Source organism: Sminthopsis crassicaudata, chromosome 5 (assembly GCF_048593235.1).
Source record: "Sminthopsis crassicaudata isolate SCR6 chromosome 5, ASM4859323v1, whole genome shotgun sequence".
NCBI classification, from domain to species: Eukaryota; Metazoa; Chordata; class Mammalia; order Dasyuromorphia; family Dasyuridae; genus Sminthopsis; species Sminthopsis crassicaudata.
Genome location: NC_133621.1, coordinates 268,835,113 through 268,861,003, shown reverse-complemented (window position 1 = coordinate 268,861,003; position 25,891 = coordinate 268,835,113). Strand labels below are relative to the sequence as shown.

General features: G+C 34.2%; 1 protein-coding gene across 1 annotated transcript in view; it reads right to left on the bottom strand.

The window, feature by feature from the left end:
- Positions 1-25,891, bottom strand: part of LOC141544622 (uncharacterized) — a 70,706-nt gene that overhangs the window by 35,410 nt on the left and 9,405 nt on the right. The window contains exons 5-6 of the mRNA XM_074271014.1: positions 7,318-7,455; positions 6,191-6,318 (exon numbers count right to left, since the gene is read on the bottom strand). Of these exons, the coding sequence (XP_074127115.1) occupies positions 6,191-6,318; positions 7,318-7,455 (266 nt within the window). The remainder of the gene's footprint in view (positions 1-6,190; positions 6,319-7,317; positions 7,456-25,891) is intronic.

Here is a 25,891-nt window from a genome sequence, read left to right as displayed (position 1 = left end):
TTTCTGAATTGGAGAAGATAAAAAAAATCCTTAAAAAGTAGTGTTTGTGATGTGGAAAAAGAAAATAACTCACTAAAAAAATAGTGAAATGAAAAAAAATTCAACTGAGCAAAATAATTCATTTAAAAGCTCAATTGGACCCATACAAAAAGAACTAAAAATTTGAAGGAAAATGACTCATTAAAAATCAGAACTGAACAAATAGAAATGAATGATTCATTGAGAAATCAAGAATCAGTCAAACAAAACAAAACAAAACAAAAAAATAAATAAATGAAAAGCTGGAGAATAACATCAAATATTTACTGGGAAAATCTATAGACTTGGAAAATAGATCTAGGAGAGATAATCTGAGGATCATTGGACTTACTGAAAATTATGATGAAAAAAAAGAGCCCAGATTCTATTTTACAGGAAATCATCAACGAGAATTGTCCAGAGATAATAGGAACAGAAGGGAAAATAGGCGATGAAAGAATTCCTCGAACATCTTCTGAAAAAGACCCTAAAAAAAGAACATTGTGGCTAAGCTGCCAAACTACCAAACTAAGGAAAAAATATTGCAAGTAGCCAGGAAAAAAAAAAAAATTCATATCAAGATTCCACAATAAGGATCACTCAAGACCTGGGTGCCTCCACATTAAAGGATCGTAGGGCCTAGAACCTGATATTCTGAAAGTCAAAAGAACTAGTATTGCAACCAATAATAAACTATCCAACTAAGTTTAGCATTTTCTTCCATGGAAGAAGATGGACATTTAATGAAACAGAGGAATTCCATTTGTTTCTAAGGAAAAAAAAAAAAAAACAGATTTAAACAAAAAATTTGATCTACATCCACAAGTCTCAAGAGAAGCAAAAAAAAAAAAAGGTAAAAAGCACTCTTGAGAACTGTATCTCTGTTGTGGATACAAAGTCCACATGGATAATTTAATTTTACTGATATAACATGAAAAAGAAGTAGTAAAGGGAAGGAGATAGTATCATAAAATGGGAAAGGAAAGATAAAAAGAAGGAATCTAAATCCCAGGAGGAGGCATAGAAAATTTACCACATCTGAGGGAACTTAGAGAGGGGGAGAAATATTGTATAAATCTTACTCTCATCAGAGTAGGCTCAAAGAGTAAATAATTGACATATTTGTTTTTCACAGAATTCTCTCTCACCTCATTAAAAGTGCAGAGAGGAAAAAGGAAAAGAAAAAGAGGAATAAGGGAAGGGTACAAGAAAGGAGAAGGGACTTAAAAAGAGGGGGGAGGGATACTTAAAAGGGAGGGCTATGCATCACAAGTGGGGTCCATAAATTCAATACTGGGTAAAGGTTTCAGGGGGACAAGGGGGAAAAAAAAGCATAATCAGGGAATAATATGATGGCAGGAAATACAGAATTAGTAATTTTAACTCTAAATGTGAATGGCATGAACTCTCCCATTAAACTGAGGCAGATAGCAGACTGGATCAAATGTCATAACCCTACAATATGTTGTTTACAGGAAACACATTTAAAGGAGGGAGATCCATACAGAGTAAAGGTAAAAGGTTGGAAAAGAATCTATTATGTTTCAGGTGAAGCCAAAAAAGCAGGGCTAGCCATCCTTATCTCAGATCAAGCAAAAGCAGAAATTGATCCAATTAAAAGAGATAAGGAAGGAAACCATATCCTGCTAAAAGGTAGCATAGATAATGAAACCATATCAATACTAAACATATATGCACCAAATGGTATGCCATCTGACTTCCTAAAGGAGAAGTTAAGAGAGTTGCAAAAAAAATTAAACAGCAAATCTATAATAGTGAGAGACCTTAACCTTGCACTCTCAGAATTAGATAAATCAAACCATAAAAAAAATAAGAAAGGAATTAAAGAGGTAAATGGAACATTAGAAAAACTAGGTATGATAGATCTTTGGAGAAAACTGAATGGTGATAGAAAGGAGTATACTTTTTTCTCAGCAGTTCATGGAACCAATACAAAAATTGACCATATATTGGGACGTAAAAATCTCAAAATTTAATGCAGGAAGGCAGAAATAGTAAATGCCTTCATCTCAGATCACAATGCAATAAAAACTACATTCAACAAGAAGTTAGGGGCAAATAGACCAAAAAGTAATTTGAAACTAAATAATCTCATCTTAAAAATGACTAGGTAAAACAGCAAATTATAGAAAAAAATAATAATTTCACACAAGATAATGACAATGATGAGACATCATACCAAAATTTGTGGGATGCAGCAAAAGAGGTGATAAGGGGAAATGCCATGTCTTTAGAGGCTTACTTGAATAAAAGAGAGAAAGAGAAGATCAATAAATTGGGCCTGCAACTTGAAAAGCTAGAAAAGGACCAAAATAAACCCCACAACCAAACACTAAACTTGAAATTCTAAAATTAAAAGGAGAAATCAATAATATTGAAAGTAGTGGGCAGGTAGGTGGCCCAGTGGATAGAGCACCAGCCTTGAATTCAGGAGGACCTGAGTTTAAATCTGGCCTCAGACATTTAACATTTCCTAGCTGTGTGACCCTGGGCCAGTCACTTAACCCCAGCCTCAGGAAAAAAAATAAGAAAAAAAACAAAAAAATGAAAAAAAAATCTATTGAATTAATAAATAAAACTAAGAGTTGGTTTTATGTAAAAGCTAATAAAATAGATAGACCTTTGGTAAATCTGATTAGAAAAAGGAAAGGGAAAACTTAAATTGTTAGTCTTACAAATGAAAAGAGGGATCTTTCCACCAATGAAGAGGAAATTAGAGAAATAATAAGGAGTTACTTTCCCCAACTTTAAATGGATGACTACCTCCAAAAATATAGGCTTCCTAGATTAAGAGAAGGAGGAGGTAAACTGCTTAAATAGTCCCAACCAAAAACTAAACTTGAAATTCTAAAATTAAAAGGAGAAATCAATAATATTGAAAATAGTGGGCAGCTAGGTGGCCCAGTGGATAGAGCACCAGCCTTGAGTTCAAATCTGGCCTCAGACATTTGACACTTCCTAGCTGTGTGACCCTGGATAAGTCACTGAACCCCAGCCTCAGTAAAAAAATAAAGAAAGAAAAAAAAAAAAAAAGAAAGAAAAAAACCCCTTTTAATTGATAAATAAAGCTAAGAGTTGGTTTTATGAAAAAGCTAATAAAATAGATAAAACTTTGTTAAATCTGATTAGAAAAAGGAAAGGGAAAACAAATTGTTCGTCTTAAAAATGAAAAGGGGGATTTTTCCACCAACGAAGAGGAAATTAGAGAAATAATAAGGAGTTACTTTGCCCAATTTTAAATGGATGACTACCTCCAATAATATAGGCTTCCTAGATTAACAGAGGAGGAGGTAAACTGCTTAAATAGTCCCATTTAAGAAAAAAGAAATAGAACAAGCTATTACTCAACTCCCCAAGAAAAAATCCCCAGGACCAGATGGGTTTACATGTGAATTCTACCAAACATTTAAAAAACAAGTAGCCCCAATGTTATATAAATTATTTGAAAAAATAGAGGATGAAGGAGTCCTACCAAACTCTTTATATGACACAGACATGTCACTGATGATACTAAACGAGGTAGGTTGAAAACTGAGAAAGAAAACTATAGACCAATCTCCTTAATGAATATTGATGCTAAAATCTTAAATAAGATATTAGCAAAAAGACTTCAGAAAATCATCCCCAGAATAATACACTATGATCAAGTAGGATTTATACAAGGAATGGAATGCAGGGCTGGTTTAATATTAGGAAAACTATTAGGAAAACTATTAGTATAATTGACCATATTAATAATCAAATTTTAAAAAAGCTTATGATCATCTCAATAGATGCAAAAAAAAGCATTTGATAAAATATAACATCCATTCCTACTACAAACACTTGAGAGAATAGGAATAAATGGACTATTCCTTAAAATAGCCATGAGCCTATACTTAAGACCATCAGTAACCATACTAGGTAATGGAGATAAACTGGAACCTTTCCTAGTAAGATCAGGAGTGAAAAAGGTTGCCCACTATCACCATTACTATTCAATATTGTATTAGAAATGCTAGCCACGGCAATAAGATTCAAGAAAGAGATTAAAGGAATAAGAGTAGGTAATGAAGAAATCAAACTATCACTCTTTGCAGATGGTTTGATGGTATAGTTAGAGAACCCAAGAGATTCTAATAAAAAGTTATTGGAATTCACAACTTTAGCAAATTTGCTGAATACAAAATAAATCCACATAATTTTCCAGCATTTTTATACACCACCAACAAAATGCAACAGCCAGAGATACAAAGAGAAATTCCATTCCAAACAACTGTCAAGACTATAAAATATTTGGGAATCCATCTACCAAAGAAAAGTCAGGAATTATATGAGCAAAATTACGAAACACTTGCCACAAAAATAAAGTCAGATTTAAATAATTGGAAAGACATTAAGTGCTCTTGGATAGACCGAGCGAATGTAATAAAGATGACAATACTCCCCAAACTAATCTATTTATTTAGTGCTATACCAATCAGACTCCCAAGAAACTATTTTAATGACCTAGAAAAAATAACAACAGAAATTATATGGAACAATAAGAGGTCGAGAATTTCAAGGGAAGTAATGAAAAAAAAATTAAATGAAGTTGGTCTAGCTGTACCTGATCTAGAACTATATTATAAAACAACAGTCATTAAAACCATTTGGTATTGGCTAAGAAATAGACTAGTCGATCAGGGGAAAAGATTGGGTACACAGGACAAAATAGGGTACAACTATAGAAATCTAGATTTTGACAAACCCAAAGACACCAAAATTTGGGATAAGAATTCATTATTTGAAAAAAAAAAAAACTGTTGGGAATACTGGAAATTAGTATGGCAAAAATTAGATATGGACCCACACTTAACACCATATACCAAGATAAGACCAAAATGGGTCCATGATTTAGGCATAAAGAATGAGATCATAAACAGATTAGAGGAACTGGGGATAGTCTACCTTTCAGACCTGTGGAGGACAAAGAAATTTATGACCAAAGGAGAACTAGAGATCATTATTGATCACAAAATAGAAGATTTTGATTACATCAAATTAAAAAGCATTTGTACAAACAAAACTAATGCAAACAAGATTAGAAGGGAAGTAACAAATTGGGAAAATATATGGAGGGCTGTGAAAAGCAAGTGGTGTTCACAAGTTTAATACTGGGTAGGGGGGTAAGAGGGAAGGAAAGGTTAAAAACATAAGCAGAGGTTAACAGGATGGCAAGCAATATAGAATTAGTCATTCTAACCATAAATGTGAATGGGGTAAACTCCCTTGTAAAGAGGAATCAGTGAGTAGACTAGATTAAAAGTCAGAATCCTACTATAAGTTGTTTACAGGAAATACACCTGAAACAGGGTAATGCATTCAAACTAAAAGTAAAGGAATCTACGATGCTTCAGGTAAAGCCAAAAAAGCAGGGGTAGCCATCATCTTCTCAGATCAAGTAAAAACAAAAATTGATTGAATTAAAAGAGATAAGGAAGGGCATTATATCCTGCTAAAGGGCAGCATCAATAATGAAGCCGTATCAATATTAAACATATACTCACCCAGTGGTGCAGCATCTAAATTCTTAAAAGAGAAAATAAGGGAGCTGAAAGAAGAAATAGACAGCAAAACTATAATAGTGGGAGATCTCAACCTTGCACTCTCAGAATTAGATAAACCAAACCATAAAATAAATAAGAAAGAAGCCAAACAGGTAAATAGAATACTAGAAAAGTTTGATATGATAGATCTTTGGCGAATTTCATTCAATTTATATTAAATCATAAGAAATGGTATCATTTATTTACCCCACATTTAAGCGTAAAAACATTATATTATCAAATGTAATATTTAATGTTTTAAGTGTTAAAGAGTTTTCACTTTTGGTTAAGTTATTTGGTTATTTTGGTTTAACATATGTAGAATAATTTGGTTAAACATTTATAAAATAATTTGGAAGTCAGAAAATTGATAGTGTAGCCTAACATTTATTGGGGAGATAAAGCAGATAAAAGTGACACAAACATTGCTTTGTAGTTTCAGGGTAGTAGACCTACAATTTGATAATTAATTCATTAACCAAAGATAAAAAAGTTTCTATTATTTTAAAATAGAGAATGTATGAATTTTAAGATAGCGCTTATTTTTTAATTAACTATTTATTTGGGTTTATCAGTAGTTCTACCTTTTTTGTACAGGAATGGTACACTGAAAGCAAATCCAAAACCAGAAGGTTGCTCTGAACAGCTGATTTGGGATGTAGAGGGCTTATTACAGTCTTTCTGATTTTCAATTTGTTGATAATAAGTAAGTCTAAAAAAAAAGTAAACAAAATAAGTCTGCATCACCCAAATAAAATAATATATGCAACAAATCTTTATGTATCTCAAATATTAGACACTTTTAATATTTTTATTGTTTTAATAAAGTCTTTAATAAAGCAATACTAATCATTCAACTGAGATGTAATACATTTGTCTTCAGAGTCACAGTACTATAGAATTGTAGGCTTAAAACTGAAAAGGCTTATTAAGGGCATTAAGGGTAATCTTTTTATCAGTTAAATAACTAAATCCCAGAAAGGATACAGTTGTCCAGACAAGTTGTCCACACACAGTGAGAGGGATGATCTTTCCCCAGGACTTCTGACACCAAATTCAGCATATTTACCCCTACAAACTGCCTGTGAATACTTAATGTTGGCCATTAACATATAGGATTCTTTTTCATTAGCACTCACATGAAGATATCCAAGATATAATGTGATTTTCCCTAAACCTTAACTTTAGGTCTCTTACAAGTGAGAGATGTCTGCAAGACATTAAAAAAGAAATAAACAACAACAAAACCCACTGCCTCTATCAATGTACACAATTATTATTATATTATATAATTTGTGAAGATCAAATACGAAAATGTATGTAAAACATTGGAAAATCTTAAAAACACTATTAAAATGGCAGTTATTATCATTATTACTTCTGAAAATTCTGATATCAGACTTGTGTGGTTCTAGCTCATATCTTTTTTGCCCGTGTTGTACTCAACTTCGATAATTTGAGTTGGTCATTTGCTCAATTTCTTCTTAGGATCCTTAAATATGAAACAGAGGTCTATCCTCAAGAGGTTGCCTGTTTGCCCAGGGCTATTCTGAACATGTGGCAGTTGGAAGAGCTGGAATTTTCCAGGGACTTTGCCAGACAGTTGTTACATTATGCAAGTATAAAAACCATATTCACTTTCGATTTTATGGAGGAAAAATTCTTTTAGATGCAGTTACATAAAGACATTTAGAATTATGTTAGCACTTACAGAGGATAATCATATTGCTGAGCATACTGCTCAGCTGTCCATCCATACACATCTTGGATAGTGGGATCAGCATTATGGTGGAGAAGCAGAGTGACCAAATCTGATGATTCCTGAGTGACAGCAATCATAAGGGCCGTTCTAGAATAACAAAGAAACAATTCATTTTTTAAACTTTAAACTAATCACATTTAATCATGTTTCTAGATATACTTCAATAAGAAGATATCTCATATCATTTAGTCTTAATACACATATGCAACATGAACATATAGTGATGGAGAGGAGTATTTTGATTACTCAAGTGCAGCATTAGAAATGACAATGAAAACCAGACAGAAAGATGGAAAAGAGAACTTTTTTGTCCCCTTCCAATTTTAGTAGGGATTGTGAAATTAATCATAATTTAAAAAAATAGAGATTGTGTCAATGTTCCTTGGGTGACAAAATTAAGGCAATTCAGTTTGTTTACTGGCCTGAAAAGTAAAGTGGAAGCTCTTTGAAAGGGGTAGCTAGATGGCACAATGGATAGAAACCCAGCCCTGAAGTTAGGAGGACCTGAGTTCAAATTTGGGCTCAGACACTTAACATTTCCTAGCTGTGACGCCCTGGGCAAGTCAGTAGCCCCAGTTGCCTCAGACAAAAAAACAAATAAACAAACAAACAAACAAAAACAATTAGAAACAATCTTATCAATTCCATTAAATTCTTACTCCAGTGCCCTATCATAATGTAGAAGTGACAATTGGTTGTCTAAAGCAAAATCAGATGAAGCTCTTTTATGTCTTAACTTTCTGAAAGTCTTTGAACATGAATACAGCAATGAACTTTCTTGTTTAGGGGAACACTTATGTAAATTTAGAAGAATTAATTGCCAGAAAGAGAGCACCAATTGATTTGGAGAAAGATCATTAACTCACAAAGTCAACTTATTAAAATTCTTAAGGAGCTGAACAAGTGGAAAGAATATCTATGTTGATGAAAACACAAATGTTTTCTGAAATACTTCTGAAGTACTGAGCTTATTGTATGCTGGATGATATATGGGTTTTTGATAAGCTAGTACTGATGAAAGATAGTACTATCCCTTGACTACTTAGTCATAAATGACAAAACAGCTTGATTCTGTTAAAGGTTCAGTTAGTGCAAGAAAAATCCTCACTGATGAAATCATAGATTTAAAAAGAAAAACTATTTATTTTGAAATATTAATAAGCTCTTTCTAGCAGATAGAAATATTAATTCTCTTTTTTCTCTGATCCTAACTCTCTAATATCAGATCTAAGAAAGGAGGAAAAAGTATGTTTGGATGGGAATTAAAAGATAATGAGAGATATTGAAACTGATGGAATCATAAACTTTAGTATTAGTAGTTAATATTATCATATGTCTAAAAAGGTGTGTTTTGTTTTGTTTTTTATTTTTATTAACATTGTGTTCAGCAGTCAAGATCGGGAAGTAAATAATAAATCATTTTGAGTCTTCCACATTAATCTCCAAACAACATAAAATTGCTCCCCAATGAAACTTCTATAATAGCAGAACCATCAAAAGGATGGAGTGAAACTATCTGTGAGTTTAAGAATCTTGGAAGATTGGCAGGAAAGATCTCCCTAGAATAAATGGGAAATGCAGTCCAGAACAAGAAGCATCTCAGGAAACTTACATCAGGTTCCACCTCAGCAAACCAGCAGTAGATTCTGAGTGTCAGCTCAGAGAATTAGGCAAAAGCTAACACCAGCACCTCCCATGTACCTCCATGTTGGCATGGCCAGGGGAACAGGCAAACTTCAGCTCCGAGTTTTTAGGATAGCTCCCTGGTAAACAAGAAACCCCCAGGGGCCAGAACTCATGTGTTTCAGTGTAGCCCTAGGAAAAGAGGTCAATTTCAAACCTAGAGGTACTTAAGCACACAGGCAGCCACAAGTGGTTAAACTGCTACTTGCTTCAGTGTATCTCTGGAAAAGTGCAGAAAAAGCCTTAGAAAAAGGCAGGCACAAACACTCGGACATTGGCTCAGTATAAGCCTCCAGCAGTGTCAGCTACTCTACCCCACCCCATCCCTAAAGAAAAAGAGAAAGTGGTTTCAGGCCCAGAAAGGACTTTTAGGAGAGCTCAAAAAATAGCTTAAAAATCATATAATTCAAGGGCAAAAAAATAAGAACTTTTCATTGGCATTTTGCCCATAGATATTTTCACATAGTTGCCCTCATCTATTCTGTCACCATAATAACTTTCTATGGTCAGATCTCTTTTGCTCATCCTTTAGCACTGCTGGAGGCCCTCAGAGTCTTACAGCCTGCTTGGTACTAAATTGAGCTGTTAGTGATAGTGTTTGGCATGTATTGAGGCCCTTGAGGAGCTTCTGCATTCACCCCCAATACGACAAAGGACAGGGTAATCCAATCACTGGCAGGTACCTGTTTGCTTAGGTGCCTGAAGGTTAGAGTTTACTTCTTTATCTGGGGCTACACTGAAAGGAGGTCTGGCCTCTGGAGCTTGCCTGTTTTCAAGGACCTAGACTGAAGCATGTGACCCTTGTCAGAGGTAGTCTCCCTGTTCCCCTGACTATACTGGGATATTTTGGGGATCCAATGTTGGCATTTGCTTACTCCACCATACTGGTTCTCAGTTTCTACATATGGTTCCTGAGGTGGGGCTTCCTACTGGCTTGCTTCCTGACTTGCATTGTGCTCCCCTTTTGCCTCACACATTTCCTGCTAATTTTTCAAGATTTTTGGGCTCACAATTTATTTCTCCCAGTATTTTTGATGATTCTTCTCTGCCCCGATTTGGTGTGGAAACTATTTTATGTTTGTTTTTTGGTGAATATGAGAGTGCTACACTGATTTCCTGCTTAGTTTTCTAGCTCTACTCCCAGAAGTCATTCAAAAATATTAAATGCATTCTTTTCAGATCTTAATGCAATAAGATAAAATTCATCAAAGGGCAGTGGGAAAAACAGTTAAATCATTAATAAAAAACTAAATAATCTAATCCTAAATTTAAAAACAAAATTTCAGAATCAATGCTAAATCAAGCCTCTTAATAGAATCTGGAGTGACAGAATCCACAAACTTTCATAGTATAATCATTTTCCAACTTAAGATACTTTGCAAGGATTTCAGGAAAGGTCTGGCTCAATTGGATGGGGAGATGTATATGTATACATATACATGTATATATGTATATATGTATATATATATATAGATAGATAGATAGATAGATAGATAGATAGATATAGATATAGATAGATAGATAGATAGATAGATAGATAGATATGTATACACACACATACATGCAAATTAATAGCAATGATCTGCAATGACCAGCTGTAAATGCCTTTCTTATTCTGAGTAGTACAATGATCCATATCTACTCTGAAGGACTTAGGATAAGAAATTGACCTCTCTTTTTCTCTCTCTCTCTTTCCCTCCAATCCTGCTTTTCTTTCTCTCCCTTTAAGTTTTATTTTTCTTTGAAGAAAAAACAAAAAGGATTTCATTATGATCTTATGCAAAAAGGCATGTTCATCAGTAGGAGTACTAACTTTACTTTTCTTAAAGATTGTTCTTGTTATTGTTGCTGTTGTTTGGGTGTTTTTGTTTGTTTTTACAATAAGAGAGTTCTATGTTTTCTTTCTCATCTATGGAAATGTTTTGCATAACTTCACATATAGTTTCTTAATAGGAACTGTGTGTAGGGACAAAGGAGAGAATGTGGAACTCACATTTTTGTTTTGTTTTACTTTTTATTTAATTTTATTTATTTTTAATTTTTTTAAATACATGTATATTTTCAATATTCAACATGCAAAATATTGTGTTCCAAATTTTTTCTCCTTCCATTTCCCTCACCCATCCCCAGTTAGCAAGTAATTCAATATATTAAACATGTGCAATTCTTCAATACACATTTTCACAATTATTATGCTGCATAAGAAAACCAGGTCAAAAGGGGGGAAAAAAGAAAGAAAGAAAACAAAAAGGAAGCAAAGAGAAACAACATCAAAAGTGAAATACTATGTTGTGATTCCCACTGAGATCCCATAGTCCTCTCTCTGGGGTGCAAATGGCTCTCTTCATCATGAGACCACTGGAACTGGCCTGAATCACCTTGCTGTTGAAAAGAGCCATTTCTGTCAGAAATGATCATTGTATAATCTTATTGTTGCTGCATACAATGTTCTTAGTTTTCCTCACTTCACTTAGCATCAGTTTATGTAAGTCTCTCAAGACCACTCTGAAATCATCCTGCTGATTATTCCTGATAGAATAATATTATTCCAAAAATGTAATATGCCATAACTTGTTCAGCCACTCTCCAACTGATGGACATCCACTCAGTATCCACTTCATTGCCACTACAAAAAGGGCTGCTACAAACATTTTTGCCAACATAAGTCCTTTTTCCTTTTTTATGATATCTTGGGGATACAGGCCCAATAGGGACATTGCTTGTTTAAAGGGACATTGTTTCAACATTGTTTCATATTGCTCTTCAGAATGGTTGGATCAGTTTACTTCACCAACATACCCTCCAATATTTATCATTATCTTTTCCTGTCATCCTAGTCAATCTGGGAGGTATGTAGTTGTATCTCAGAGTTGTTTTAATTTGCATTCCTCTGACCAATAATGAATTAAAGTATCTTTTCAAGTGACTAGAAATGGTTTGGATTTCTTCATCTGAAATTGTTCATATCCTTTAACCATTTGTCAATTGGATAATGGTTTGTATTCTTATTAATTTTTATTTGAATTAATCCTCTCTCTATATTTAGAAATTAGGCCTTTATCAGAGCCCTTGGAAGTAATTTTTCTCAGGTTACTGCTTTCCTTCTTATCTTTATTGGTTTTGCTTGTACAGATTTTTTTTGTGTGTGCAGAAAATTTTTAAATCACATTAATTTAAAATTAAATTATCCATTTTGTATTCCAGAATGTACTCTAGTTCTTCTTTGGCAACAACTTCTTTCCTTCCTCACTGAACTGAGATTATTCTTCTAATTTGCTTATAGTAACACTCTTTATGTCTAAATCATTATTCCATTCAACTTTTTCTTGGTATAAGGTATTAGGTTAGGATCAATCATTTTTCATTTTTTTTACGATTTCTTTGGAATGCAGGTAAGTAGAGACACTGCTGGTTCAAAGGGTATGCACAGTTTGATAACCCTTTGGGCATAGTTCCATATTGCTCTCCAGAATGGTTGGGTCAGTTCACAACTCCATCAGTAATATAATATTGTCTCAGTTTTCCCACATTCCATCTAACATTCATCATTATCTTTTCTTGTCATTTTAACCAATCTGAGAATTCTGTAATGGTACCTCAGAGTTGTCCTAATTTGCATTTCTCAGACCAATAATGATTTAGAACATTTTTTCACATGACTAGAAATGATTTTAATTTCATCATCTGAAAATTGTCTGTTTATATGCTTTAGCTACTAATCATTTGGCGAATGGCATGTCTTTTCTATAAATTTGGAACTCAAAACTTGTAAAAAGAAATGAAAAGGTTTAAATGTAACTGACAATAAGAATAAATAAATTTTCAAAAAGCGATTATAGGAACTTATTACCAGAATTATACAAAATGGTTACATAGCATTTATACCAGGAATAGAGAGCTGTCTGAATATCAGAAAAAACTAACAGCATAATTGACTATATCAATAACAAAACTAACAGAAATCATATAATTATCTCAATATATTCAGACAAAAGCATTCAACAAAATATAATATTAATTCATATTAAACAACAACAACAAGAGGATGTAGTAATAAATCAAATTTTCCTAAAAATGATAAATACCATCTATCTAAAACCATATTCAAGCATTATATGCAATGGGAATAATATGGTAGAAACATTTCCAGTAAACTCAGGAGTGAAATGAGGTTGTCTCTTATCCCCACTACTATTTAATATTGTATTAGAAATGTTAGCTTTAACAATAAGAGGGGGAAAAAGAAATGACAGGAATAGAGTTGGTAATGAGAAAACAAAACTATCATTATTTGCAGATGATATGGCATGTTTAGTTAATCAACTAAAAATACTAAAAAAGAATTAACTTTAGTAAAGCTGGATACAAAATAAATGCCCGTAAAAGAGAATGATATAAATGGGATGACATACCAAAATTTATGAAATGTAACCAAAACAGCATTAAATAAAGGTAAAATTTACTTCTCTAAATTCTTATATCAGTGAAATAGAAATAGAACAGATCAATGAATTGGGCCAGAAACTTAAAAAAAAAAAAAAAAAAAAAAACCTAGTAAGAGAGCAAATTTAAAAATCACTAATTCAGTACCAAATGGAAATCCTCAAAATCAAATCTGAGATTCAAGAGATTTAACTTATTAAAAAAATGTAGTGGAAGTATTAAGCTAATAAATCCAATAGCTGCTTTTATGAAAAATCATTGAGATACATCATTAATTAATTAGATTTTTTTAAAGAGTGTTGAAAACCAAATTCCAGTATCAAAAAATATGAAATTATCACTAATGAAGAAATTAAAGCAATTATTGGCAAATATTTTGCCCAATTATGTGCTAATAAATATGAGGAAATCAATGAATATTTAGGAAATCATAAATTACCCAAGTTAAGTGAACCGGAAATAGAATGCCTAATTAAATAACTGCATCTTAGAAAAAGAAATTGAGCAAGCCATTATTGAACTCCTTAAGGAAAAAAAATCCCCAGTGCCCGATGGGTTCACTTGGGAATTCTAATAAACATTCAAAGAAAACTTCATTCTATGAGCATATACATTGCTAGGGAAAATAGGTGAAGGAGTCCTGCTAAATTCCTTTTATGCAACAAATATGGTGCTATACCTAAATAAGGAAGTGCTAGATAGAGAAATAAAATTATACTCTAATAAAATAAAATGATAAAAGTTGAAGAAAAGATAGGAAAATTGGGACATTTATGCATTGTTGGTGGAGTTGTGAACTGATCCAACCTTTCTGAAGAACAATTTGGAATTATAGCCAAAGGAGGAGAAAACTGTGAATACCAGCAATGCTATGTTTGTACCCCTATGAGATGATAAGAAAGGGGGAAACCCCGGAAAGCCTGCGTCTCTCAGAACCCGGCCACCCCCAACCCCCACCTGGACTGATTCAGCGCGTTCTCAGAGCCTCAGAGTGCAGACTCAGTACAGTCATCGTTGTTCTGTTAGTGGCTCTCTGCTGCCCTACCCCCAGTCTGTAGAGGAAGCCCATTAATACCATCCATCCCCATCCCCCGCAAAACAGATCAATTGTTTCTCTTGTCAATTTTTTTTTCTTCGATTCCTACTCTGACAAAATGAACAAAAATTTCAAAAGGGTTCTAACCATTGACAGCTTTTGTATATAGAGAGAGCAGACTTCAAACACTGAGGAGACTAAAAACAGACTGTCCCTAGAGGAATCCCCTAAGGGGGATATGAGCTGCTCCTCAATACAAAAGAATCTCATAGAGGAAATCAAAAAGGCTCTCACTCTCACAAGAGAGCTGGAAGACAAATGGGAAAAGGAAAGGGAAGCTTGGCAAGAGAGCCTGGAGAAGTCATCCCATGCATTTAAAGACAGGGTGGATAAAGAAATCAAATCATTGAGAAACAAGATTAGTGAGCTGGAAAAGGTAAACAGCTCCAAGGAAAACAGGATTAGTGAGCTGGCAAAAGAAAACAGCTCTCTAAAGAATAAAATGGATAAAATGGAAAAAAAATTCCATAGAAGAAAAAAACTCAATTGGACAATTACAAAGAGATATAAAAAAAGTGAGTGAAGAAAATACATCATTGAAAATTAGACTCGAATAAGTAGAAATGAATGACTCAAGGAGAAACCAAGGGGTAGTCAAGCAAAACCAGAGAAATGAAACAATTGAAAAGAATGTCAAGTACCTTATTAGAAAGACAACAGACCTGGGAAACAGATCCAAGAGAGACGATTTGAGAATAATCGGTCTCCCTGAAAAATGGGAGGAAAAAAAGAGATTGGACACCATTTTCGATGAAATTATCAAAGAGAACTGCCCAGATGTTCTGGAAACAGAGGGTAAAATAGACATTGAAAACATTCATCGATCACCTACTGAAAGGGAACCTAAAATCAAAACGCCAAGAAATATAGTGGCCAAGTTCAAGAACCATCAGACAAAGCAAAAGATATTGGAAGCTGCTAGAACAAAGCAATTCAGATATGGAGGATCTACAATAAGAATAACCCAGGATCTAGCAGCGTCCGCATTAAAAGAACAAAGGGCCTGGAACATGATATTCCAAAAGGCTAAGGGACTTGGTATGCAGCCAAGAATAACTTACCCAGCAAGAATGAGCATCGTTTTCCAGGGAAGAAGATGGACATTTAACGAAATAAATGAATTCCATCTATTTTTGATGAAAAAAACAGATTTACATCAAAGGTTTGATCTTCAAATACAGAACTCAAGAGATTTCTAAAAAGGTAAAAAGAAATCTTGAGAACTATACTTCTGCCAAAAAAATATGTAAAGAACATATATACAATTTGTCTTAGAAACTAGAGGTGGAAAGGAAATTATATCATAAAAAAGGGTAAAGTGGTGGGACTACATCTCATGAAGAGGCAAAGGTAACCTATTATATCTGAGAGAAAGAAAGGAGGGAGATGAACATAGTGTGTCTCAATCGACATATTCGATTAATGGTGAAACTTCTTCCACTTCATTGAAAAGTGAAAGGGAAGGAGTAAGCTAAGGGGAAGGGAATACAGAAATTTTGAGGAAAAGGGGTAAAATAAGGGGAGGAACTTTAAGGTGGGGGAGGGATCCTAAAAATGGAGGGCTGTGAAAAGCAAGTGGTGTTCACCACTTTAATACTGGGTAGGGGGGGATGGCGGAGAAGAAACACACGTCTCTGTGAACGTCCTCACTCCCTCACAACCAATTAGATAAATTAAGTCTCAGAATTAGCTCAGGACTGATAGATACCATAAGGACTGGAAGCACGACTTACCAGCTGAAGAGAATCTGGAGTTTCAACAGGAAAGGTCAGTTCCCGGGGGAGGAATAAGAGAGACCAGCACAGACGGTGGGGTAGTGGCACACTGCGCCCATTGCGCTGGGAAGGGCTCTGGGATCAGATAAGCCACTGAGGTAAAGGAATCTGGCACAGGCTGTTAGCTCTTCTCTGCTAATTATTTAGCAGTTCAGAAGAGAAAGCCAAAATATTTTAAAACTCAGATTAGATTTTCCCTGGACCCTGAAGGTGACTCAGCAGATCTCGGCACCAGGGGGTGTGGCGTCAGCTACCTCCTGAGAATAGTTAAGAGATTGACAAGTGGGTGGATACGGCCCAAGGCAACACACACTGCCTAGCTTAGCTGGAGGGAGTGGAACTCAGCTCCAGGAAGTCCCAGAGAAGCGAAACCTTTGAACTAGGGACCAAGGTTTCTGGCAGACACTTCCAGTTTGAGCACAGGGGCTTTTCACATGACCTGCTGCAGACATCCACTCCCCACCCGGACACATAGGCTGGGCTTTGTGCTGTCTTTACTATTCTATGCCCTCGAAGCACAGTAGCGCTAATCACCTCTGAGGCACTTCCAGGGAGGGGGTGGGGAACTCTCTCCCAGAGCTCCATCTTAGCTCAGGCGCAGGAGCCTCTGCATCCATCTGGTCAGGGAGGAAGCTGGTAAAGAAGTAAATAAATAATTTCCTACCCCAGGGACAGACCCCAAAAGATTTTTTTAAATATGAGCAAAAAAGCTAGAAAAACCATAGATTCCTTCTATACAGAGAAAGAGCGGGTATCCAACCCCGAGGAAGGTAACAGCAGAGAGTCAGCAGATAACAACCTAAAGGGGAACGATTCCTGCCCCCCATTACATAACTCTCTCCTAGAAGAAACTCGTAAAAAATTGAGGGAGATTGAAGAAAAATGGGGAAAGGAAAGGGAAGCTATGATAGAGAATAACAACGTCCTGCAATTGGAGTTGGAAAAAATAAAGAATTCACAGGAGATGCAGGGAAACGAAATTTACGAATTAGAAAAGGTTAAAAAAACACAGGAAAGTAGGATTTCTGAATTGGAAAAGATAAAAAAGTCTCAAGAAAATAGAATTTCTGAATTGGAAAAAGAAAATAATTCTCAAAAAAAAAAATTAGGGAAATGGAAAAAAATTCAATAGAGCAAAATAATTCATTTAAAAACGAAATTGGGCATTTACAAAAAGAACTAAAAACTGTGAAAGAAGAAAATAACTCCTTAAAAGTCAGGATGGAACAAATAGAAATGAATGATTCACAGAGAACCCAAGAATCAGTCAAACAAAACAAAAAAAAATGAGAAGCTGGAGAACAACGTCAAATACTTACTGGGAAAATCTATAGACCTGGAAAATAGATCTAGGAGAGATAATCTGCGGATTATTGGACTTCCCGAAAACTATGATCAAAAAAAGAGCCTAGATTCTATTTTACAGGAAATTATCAAAGAGAACTGTCCAGAGATAATAGAAACAGAAGGGAAAGTAGATGTGGAAAGAATTCATCGAACTCCTTCTGAAATAGACCCTAAAAAAAGAACACCACGGAATATAGTGGCTAAGCTGCAGAATTACCACACAAAGGAGAAAATCCTGCAAGCAGCTAGAAAAAAAACAATTTAAATACCAAGGTGCCACAATAAGGGTCACCCAAGATCTGGCTGCCTCCACATTAAAAGATAGAAGGGCCTGGAACCTGATATTCCGTAAGGCAAAAGATCAAGGACTGCAACCAAGAATGAACTACCCAGCTAAGTTTAGCATCTTTTTCCATGGAAGAAGATGGTCATTCAATGAAACAGAGGAATTCTATATGTTTCTAAGAAAAAAAACAGACTTAAACAAAAAATTTGATCTACATACACAAGACTGAAGAGAAACAGAAAAAGGTACACAGAACCCTTGAGAACTGTAACTCTGTGGTGGGTATATAAAAAATACTCAAGGATAATTTGATTTTACTGATATAAAAGAAAAAAAGGGGGGTGTAATAAAGGGAAGGAGGTCGGTTCAGAAAAAGGGGAAGGAGTGATAAAAAGAGGGAAACTACATCCCAGGAAGAGGCATAGAAAATACACCATATCTGAGGGAACTTAGTGAGGGGGAGAATCATTGTGTGAATCTTACTCTCATCAGGAGAGGCTCAAAAAGTAAATAATTCACATATTTGTTTTTCAGAGAATTTTTCTCTCACCTCATTAAAAGGGGGGAGAGGAAAAGGGAAAAGGGAAAGGAGAATAAGTGAAGGGCCTTGGAGGGAGGGGGGAGGGATCCTAAAAAAAAAAAAAAAAAGAGGGAGGGTTGCGCGTCACAAGGGGGGTCTGTAAATTAAATATCGGGGAGGGGGATCAGGGTGGTCAAGGAAAAAAAGCATAATCTGGGGATAATACGATGGCAGGAAATACAGAATTAGTAATTTTAACTGTAAATGTAAATGGGATGAACGATCCCATCAAACGGAGACGGATAGCAGATTGGATCAAAAAGCAGAACCCTACAATATGTTGCCTACAGGAAACACACTTAAAGCAGGGAGATACATACAGAATAAAAGTAAAAGGTTGGAACAGAGCCTATTATGCTTCAGGTAAAGCCAAAAAAGCAGGGGTAGCTATCCTTATCTCAGATCAAGCAAAAGCAGAAGTAGATCTCGTTAAAAAAGATAAGGAAGGAAACTATATCCTGCTGAAAGGTAGCATAAATAATGAAGCCATATCAATACTAAACATATATGCACCAAGTGGTATAGCATCTAACTTTCTAAAGGAAAAGTTAAGAGAACTACAAGAAGAAATAGACAGTAAAACTATAATAGTGGGAGATCTCAACCTTGCACTCTCAGATTTAGACAAATCAAACCACAAAACAAACAAGAAAGAAATTAAAAAAGTAAATAGAATATTAGAAAAACTAGGTATGATAGACCTTTGGAGAAAACTGAATGGCAATAGGAAGGAATATACTTTCTTCTCAGCAGTTCATGGATCCTATACAAAAATTGACCATATATTAGGACATAAAGATCTCAAAATTAAATGTAGGAAGGCAGAAATAATAAATGCCTTCTTCTCAGATCACAATGCAATAAAAGCTACATTCAGTAAAAAGTTAGGGGTAAATAGACCAAAAAGTAATTGGAAACTGAATAATCTCATCTCAAAGAATGACTGGGTGAAAGAGCAAATTATAGAAACAATTAACAATTTCACCCAAGATAATGACAATGATGAGACATCATATCAAAATCTTTGGGATGCAGCTAAAGCAGTAATAAGGGGAAATTTTATATCTTTAGAGGCTTATTTGAAGAAAATTGAGAAAGAGAAGATTAACGAATTGGGCTTACCACTTAAAAGGCTAGAAAAAGACCAAATTATAAACCCCCAACCAAAAATTAAACTTGAAATACAAAAATTAAAAGGAGAAATCAATAAAATTGAAAGTAAAAAAACTATTGAATTAATAAATAAAACCAAGAGTTGGTTTTATGAAAAAGCCAATAAAATAGATAAACCTTTGGTAAATTTGATCAAAAAAAAGAAAGAGGAAAATCAAATTGATAGTCTTACAAATGAAAAGGGGGATCTTTCCACCAATGAAGAGGAAATTAGAGAAATAATAAGGAGTTACTTTGCCCAACTTTATGCCAATAAATTTGATAATTTAAGTGAAATGGATGACTTCCTCCAAAAATATAGGCTCCCTAGATTAACAGAGGAGGAGATAAATTGCTTAAATAGTCCCATTTCAGAAAAAGAAATAGAACAAGGTATTAATCAACTCCCCAGGAAAAAATCCCCAGGGCCAGATGGATTCACATGTGAATTCTACCAAACATTTAAAGAACAATTAGCCCCAATGTTATATAAATTATTTGAAAAAATAGGGGATGAAGGAGTCCTACCAAACTCCTTTTATGACACACACATGGTACTGATACCTAAACCAGGTAGATCGAAAACTGAGAAAGAAAATTATAGACCAATCTCCTTAATGAATATTGATGCTAAAATCTTAAATAAGATATTAGCAAAAAGACTTCAGAAAATCATCTCCAAGATAATACACTATGATCAAGTAGGATTTATTCCAGGAATGCAGGGCTGGTTTAATATTAGGAAAACTATTAATATAATTGACCATATTAATAATCAAATTAATAAGAACCATATGATCATCTCAATAGATGCAGAAAAAGCATTTGACAAAATCCAACATCCATTCCTACTAAAAACTCTTGAGAGTATAGGAATAAATGGACTATTCCTTGAAATAATAAGGAGCATATATTTAAGACCTTCAGTAAGCATAATATGCAATAGAAATAAACTGCAACCTTTCCCAGTAAGATCAGGAGTGAAACAAGGTTGCCCACTATCACCATTACTATTCAATATAGTACTAGAAACGCTAGCCTCGGCAATAAGAGCCGAGAAAGAGATTCAAGGAATTAGAGTAGGAAATGAGGAAATTAAACTATCACTTTTTGCAGATGACATGATGGTATACTTCGAGAACCCCAAAGACTCTGCTAAAAAGCTACTAGAAATAATTCAAAATTTCAGCAAAGTGGCAGGATACAAAATAAATCCACATAAATCCACGGCATTTTTATATATCACTAACAAAATGCAACAGCAAGAGATACAAAGAGAAACTCCATTCTAAACAAATGTTGAGAGTATAAAATATTTGGGAATCCATCTACCAAAGAAAAGTCAGGAATTATATGAGAAAAATTACAAAACACTTGCCACAAAAATAAAATCAGATTTAAATAATTGGAAAGACATTCAGTGCTCTTGGATAGGCCGAGCGAATATAATAAAGATGACAATACTCCCCAAACTAATCTATTTATTTAGTGCTATACCAATCAGACTCCCAAGAAACTATTTCAATGACCTAGAAAAAATAACAACAAAATTCATATGGAAGAATAAAAGGTCGAGAATTGCAAGGGAACTAATGAAAAAAAAACTCAGAGGAAGGTGGTCTAAGTGTACCTGATCTAAAGCTATATTATATAGCAGCAGTCACCAAAACCATTTGGTATTGGCTAAGAAATAGACCGGTAGATCAGTGGAACAGATTAGATACAAAGGACAAAAAAGGGTACATCTATAGCAATCTAATCTTTGACAAACCCAAAGATTCCAACATTAGGGATAAAAATTCATTATTCGGAAAAAACTGTTGGGAAAACTGGAAATTAGTATGGCAGAAATTAGATATGGATCCACACTTAACACCATATACCAAGATAAGATCAAAATGGGTCCATGATTTAGGCATAAAGAGGGAGATAATAAATAGATTAGAGGAACAGAGGATAATCTACCTCTCAGACTTGTGGAGGAGGAAGGAATTTATGACCAGAGGAGAACTAGAGATCATTATTGATCACAAAATAGAAGATTTTGATTACATCAAACTAAAAAGTTTCTGTACAAATAATACTAATGCAAACAACATTAGAAGGGAAGTAACAAATTGGGAAAATATTTTTAAAAACAAAGGTTCTGACAAAGGTCTCATTTCCAAAATATATAGAGAACTAACCATAATTTATAAGAAACCGAACCATTCTCCAATTGATAAATGGTCAAAGGATATGAACAGACAATTCACAGAGGAAGAAATTGAAACTATATCCACTCACATGAAAGAGTGTTCCAAATCACTACTGATCAGAGAAATGCAAATTAAGACCACTCTGAGATACTACTACACACCTGTCATATTGGCTAAGATGACAGGAACAAATAATGATAAATGTTGGAGGGGATGTGGGGAAATTGGGACACTAATACATTGCTGGTGGAGTTGCGAAAGAATCCAGCCATAGTGGAGAGCAATCTGGAATTATGCCCAAAAAGTTATCAAACTGTGCATACCCTTTGACCCAGCAGAGCTACTACTGGAATTATATCCCAAAGAAATACTAAAGAGCGGAAAGAGACATATATGTGCCAAAATGTTTGTGGCAGCTCTTTTTGTTGTAGCTAGAAACTGGAAGATGAATGGATGCCCATCAGTTGGAGAATGGTTGGGTAAATTGTGGTATATGAAGGTTATGGAATATTATTGCTCTGTAAGAAATGACCAGCAGGAGGAATACAGAGAGGCCTGGAGAGACTTAAATCAACTGATGCTGAGTGAAATGAGCAGAACCAGAAGATCACTGTACACTTCAACAACAATACTGTATGAGGATGTATTCTGATGGAGGTGGAAATCTTCAACATAAAGAAGATCCAACTCACTTCCAGTTGATCAATGATGGACAGAGGTAGCTACACCCAGAGAAGAAACACTGGGAAGTGAATGTAAATTGTTAGCACTAATATCTGTCTGCCCAGGTTGCATGTACCTTCGGATTCTAATGTTTATTGTGCAACAAGAAAATGATATTCACACACATGTATTGTACCTAGACTATATTGTAACACATGTAAATTGTATGGGATTGTCTGTCATTGGGGGGAGGGAATAGAGGGAGGGGGGGTAATTTGGAAAAATGAATACAAGGGATAATATTATAAAAAAAGTATATATATATATATAATTAAAAAAATTAAAAAAAAAAAAAAGAATTTGGCCCCATATCATTTGGTGCATATATGTTTAGTATTGATATTATTTCAGTGTCTATGACAAAGCTTCTTAAATTGAGTCACGAAAAATTTAGCATCAATAAAACTATAAAATATCCCACTAAGATTTAATTCATTATATAAAAATAAACAAGTGTATCCATGTAATTAGTATGGAAATTTGCTTTTGTCTTTAATGAATGGTAATATACATAATATACATACACATACATATACACCAAAAACTGTTTTAAAATAAATTTGTTCATGATTAGAAATAAAAAAAAAAAAAAAATACTTGGTAGGGGGGTAAGAGGCAAGGAAAGGGGAAAAGCATAAGCAGGGGTTAATAGGATGCTAAGCAATATAGAATTAGTCCTTCTAACCATAAATGTGAACAGGGCAAACTGCCTCATTAAGAGGAAGCTGTTAGCAGACTGGATTAAAAGTCAGAATCCTACTATATGTTGTTTACAGGAAACACACCTGAAACAGGGTGATACATTCAAACTAAAAGTAAAAGGGTGGAGCAGAATCTATTATGCTTCAGGCAAAACCAAAAAAGCAGGGGTAGCCATCCACATGTCAGATCAAGCAAAAACAAAAATTGATCAAATTAAAAGAGATAAGGAATGGCATTATATCCTGCTAAAGGGCAGCATCAATAATGAAGCAGTATCAATATTAAACGTATATGCACCAAGTGGTGCAGCATCTAAATTCTTAAAAGAGAAATTAAGAGAGCTGCAAGAGGAAATAGATAGCAAAATTAAAATAGTGGGACATCTCAACTTTGCACTCTCAGAATTAGATAAATCAAACCACAAAATAAATAAGAAAGAAGTCAAAAAGGTAAATAGAATACTAGAAAAGTTTGATATGTTAGGTCTCTGGCGAAAGCTAAATGGAGACAGAAAGGAGTATACTTCCTTCTCAGCAGTTCATGGAACCTATACAAAAAATGATCATATACTAGGGCATAAAAACCTCAAAAGCAAATGCAGTAAGGCAGAAATAGTAAATGCATCCTTTTCAGACCACAATGCAATCAAAATTACATTTAATAAAATGCCAGGGGAAAATAGACCAAAAAATAATTGGAAACTAAATAATCTTAAAGAATGACTGGGTAAAACAGCAAATCATAGACATCATTAATAACTTCACCCAAGAAAATGACAATAATGAGATATTATACCAAAATGTGTGGGATACAGCCAAAGCAGTAATAAGGGGAAGTTTTATATCTCTAGAGGCCTACTTGCATAAAATAGAGAAAGAGAGGGTCAACGAATTGGGCTTACAACTAAAATTGCTAGAAAAGGAACAAATTAAAACCCCCCAGAAAAACACAAAACTTGAAATTCAAAAAATAAAAGGTGAGATTAATAAAATTGAAAGTAAAAAAAAAACTATTGAATTAATTAATAAAACTAAGAGTTGGTTCTATGAAAAAAGCAACAAAATAGACAAACCCTTAGTAAACCTGATTAAAAAAAGGAAAGAGAAAAAGCAAACTGTTAGTCTTGAAAGTGAAAAGGGTGAACTCACCACTAATGAAGAGTTAATTAGAACAATAGTTAGGAGCTACTTTGCTCAACTTTATGCCAATAAATTCGATAAATTCAATGAAATGGAAGAATACCTTCAAAAATACAGCTTGCCCAGATTAACAGAGGAAGAAGTAAGTAGTCTAAATAGTCCCATCTCAGAAAAATAAATAGACCAAGCTATTAACCAACTTCCTAAGAAAAGTCCCCAGGACCAGATGGATTTAGATCTGAATTCTACCAAACACTTAAAGAACAACTAACTCCAATGCTATGTAAACTATTTGAAGAAATAGGGATTGAAGGAGTCCTACCAAATTCCTTCTATGACACAGACATGGTACTGATACCTAAACCAGGTAGATTGAAAACTGAGAAAGAAAACTATACACCAATTTCCTTAGTGAATATTGATGCTAAAATCTTAAATAAGATATTAGCAAATAGACTTCAGAAAATCATCCCCAGGATAATACACTATGACCAAGTGGGATTTATACCAGGAATGCAGGGCTGGTATAATATTAGGAAAACTATTAGTATAATTGACCATATTAATAATCACATTAATAAAAACCATATGATCATCTCAATAGATGCAGAAAAAGCATTTGATAAAATCCAACATCCATTCCTATTAAAAACGCTTGAGAGTCTAGGAATAAATGGACTATTCCTTGAAATAATAAGGAGCATATATTTAAAACCTTCAGTAAACATCATATGTAATGGCGATAAACTAGAACCTTTCCCTATAAGATCAGGAGTGAAACAAGGTTGCCCAGTATCACCATTACTTTTCAATATAGTACTAGAAACTCTAGCCTCGGCAATAAGAGCCGAGAAAGAGATTCAAGGAATTAGAGTAGGAAATGTGGAAATCAAATTATCACTTTTCGCAGATGACGTGATGGTATACTTAGAGAACCCCAAAGACTCTGCTAAAAAGCTATTAGAAATAAGTCAGAATTTTAGCAAAGTGGCAGAATACAAAATAAATCCACATAAATCCTCGGCATTTTTATATATCACTGACAAAATGCAACAGCAAGAGATACAAAGAGAAATTCCATTCAAAATAACGGTCGATAGTATGAAATATTTGGGAATATATCTACCAAAGGAGAGTCAGGAATTATATGAGCAAAATTACAAAACACTTGCCACACAAATAAAGTCAGATTTAAATAATTGGAAAGACATTCGGTGCTCTTGGATAGGCCGAGCGAATATAATTAAAATGACAATACTCCCTAAACTAATCTATTTATTTAGTGCTATACCAATCAGACTTCCAAGAAACTATTTCAATAACCTAGAAAAAATAACAACAGAATTTATATGGAACAACAAAAGGTCGAGAATTTCAAGGGAAGTAATGAAAAAAAAAT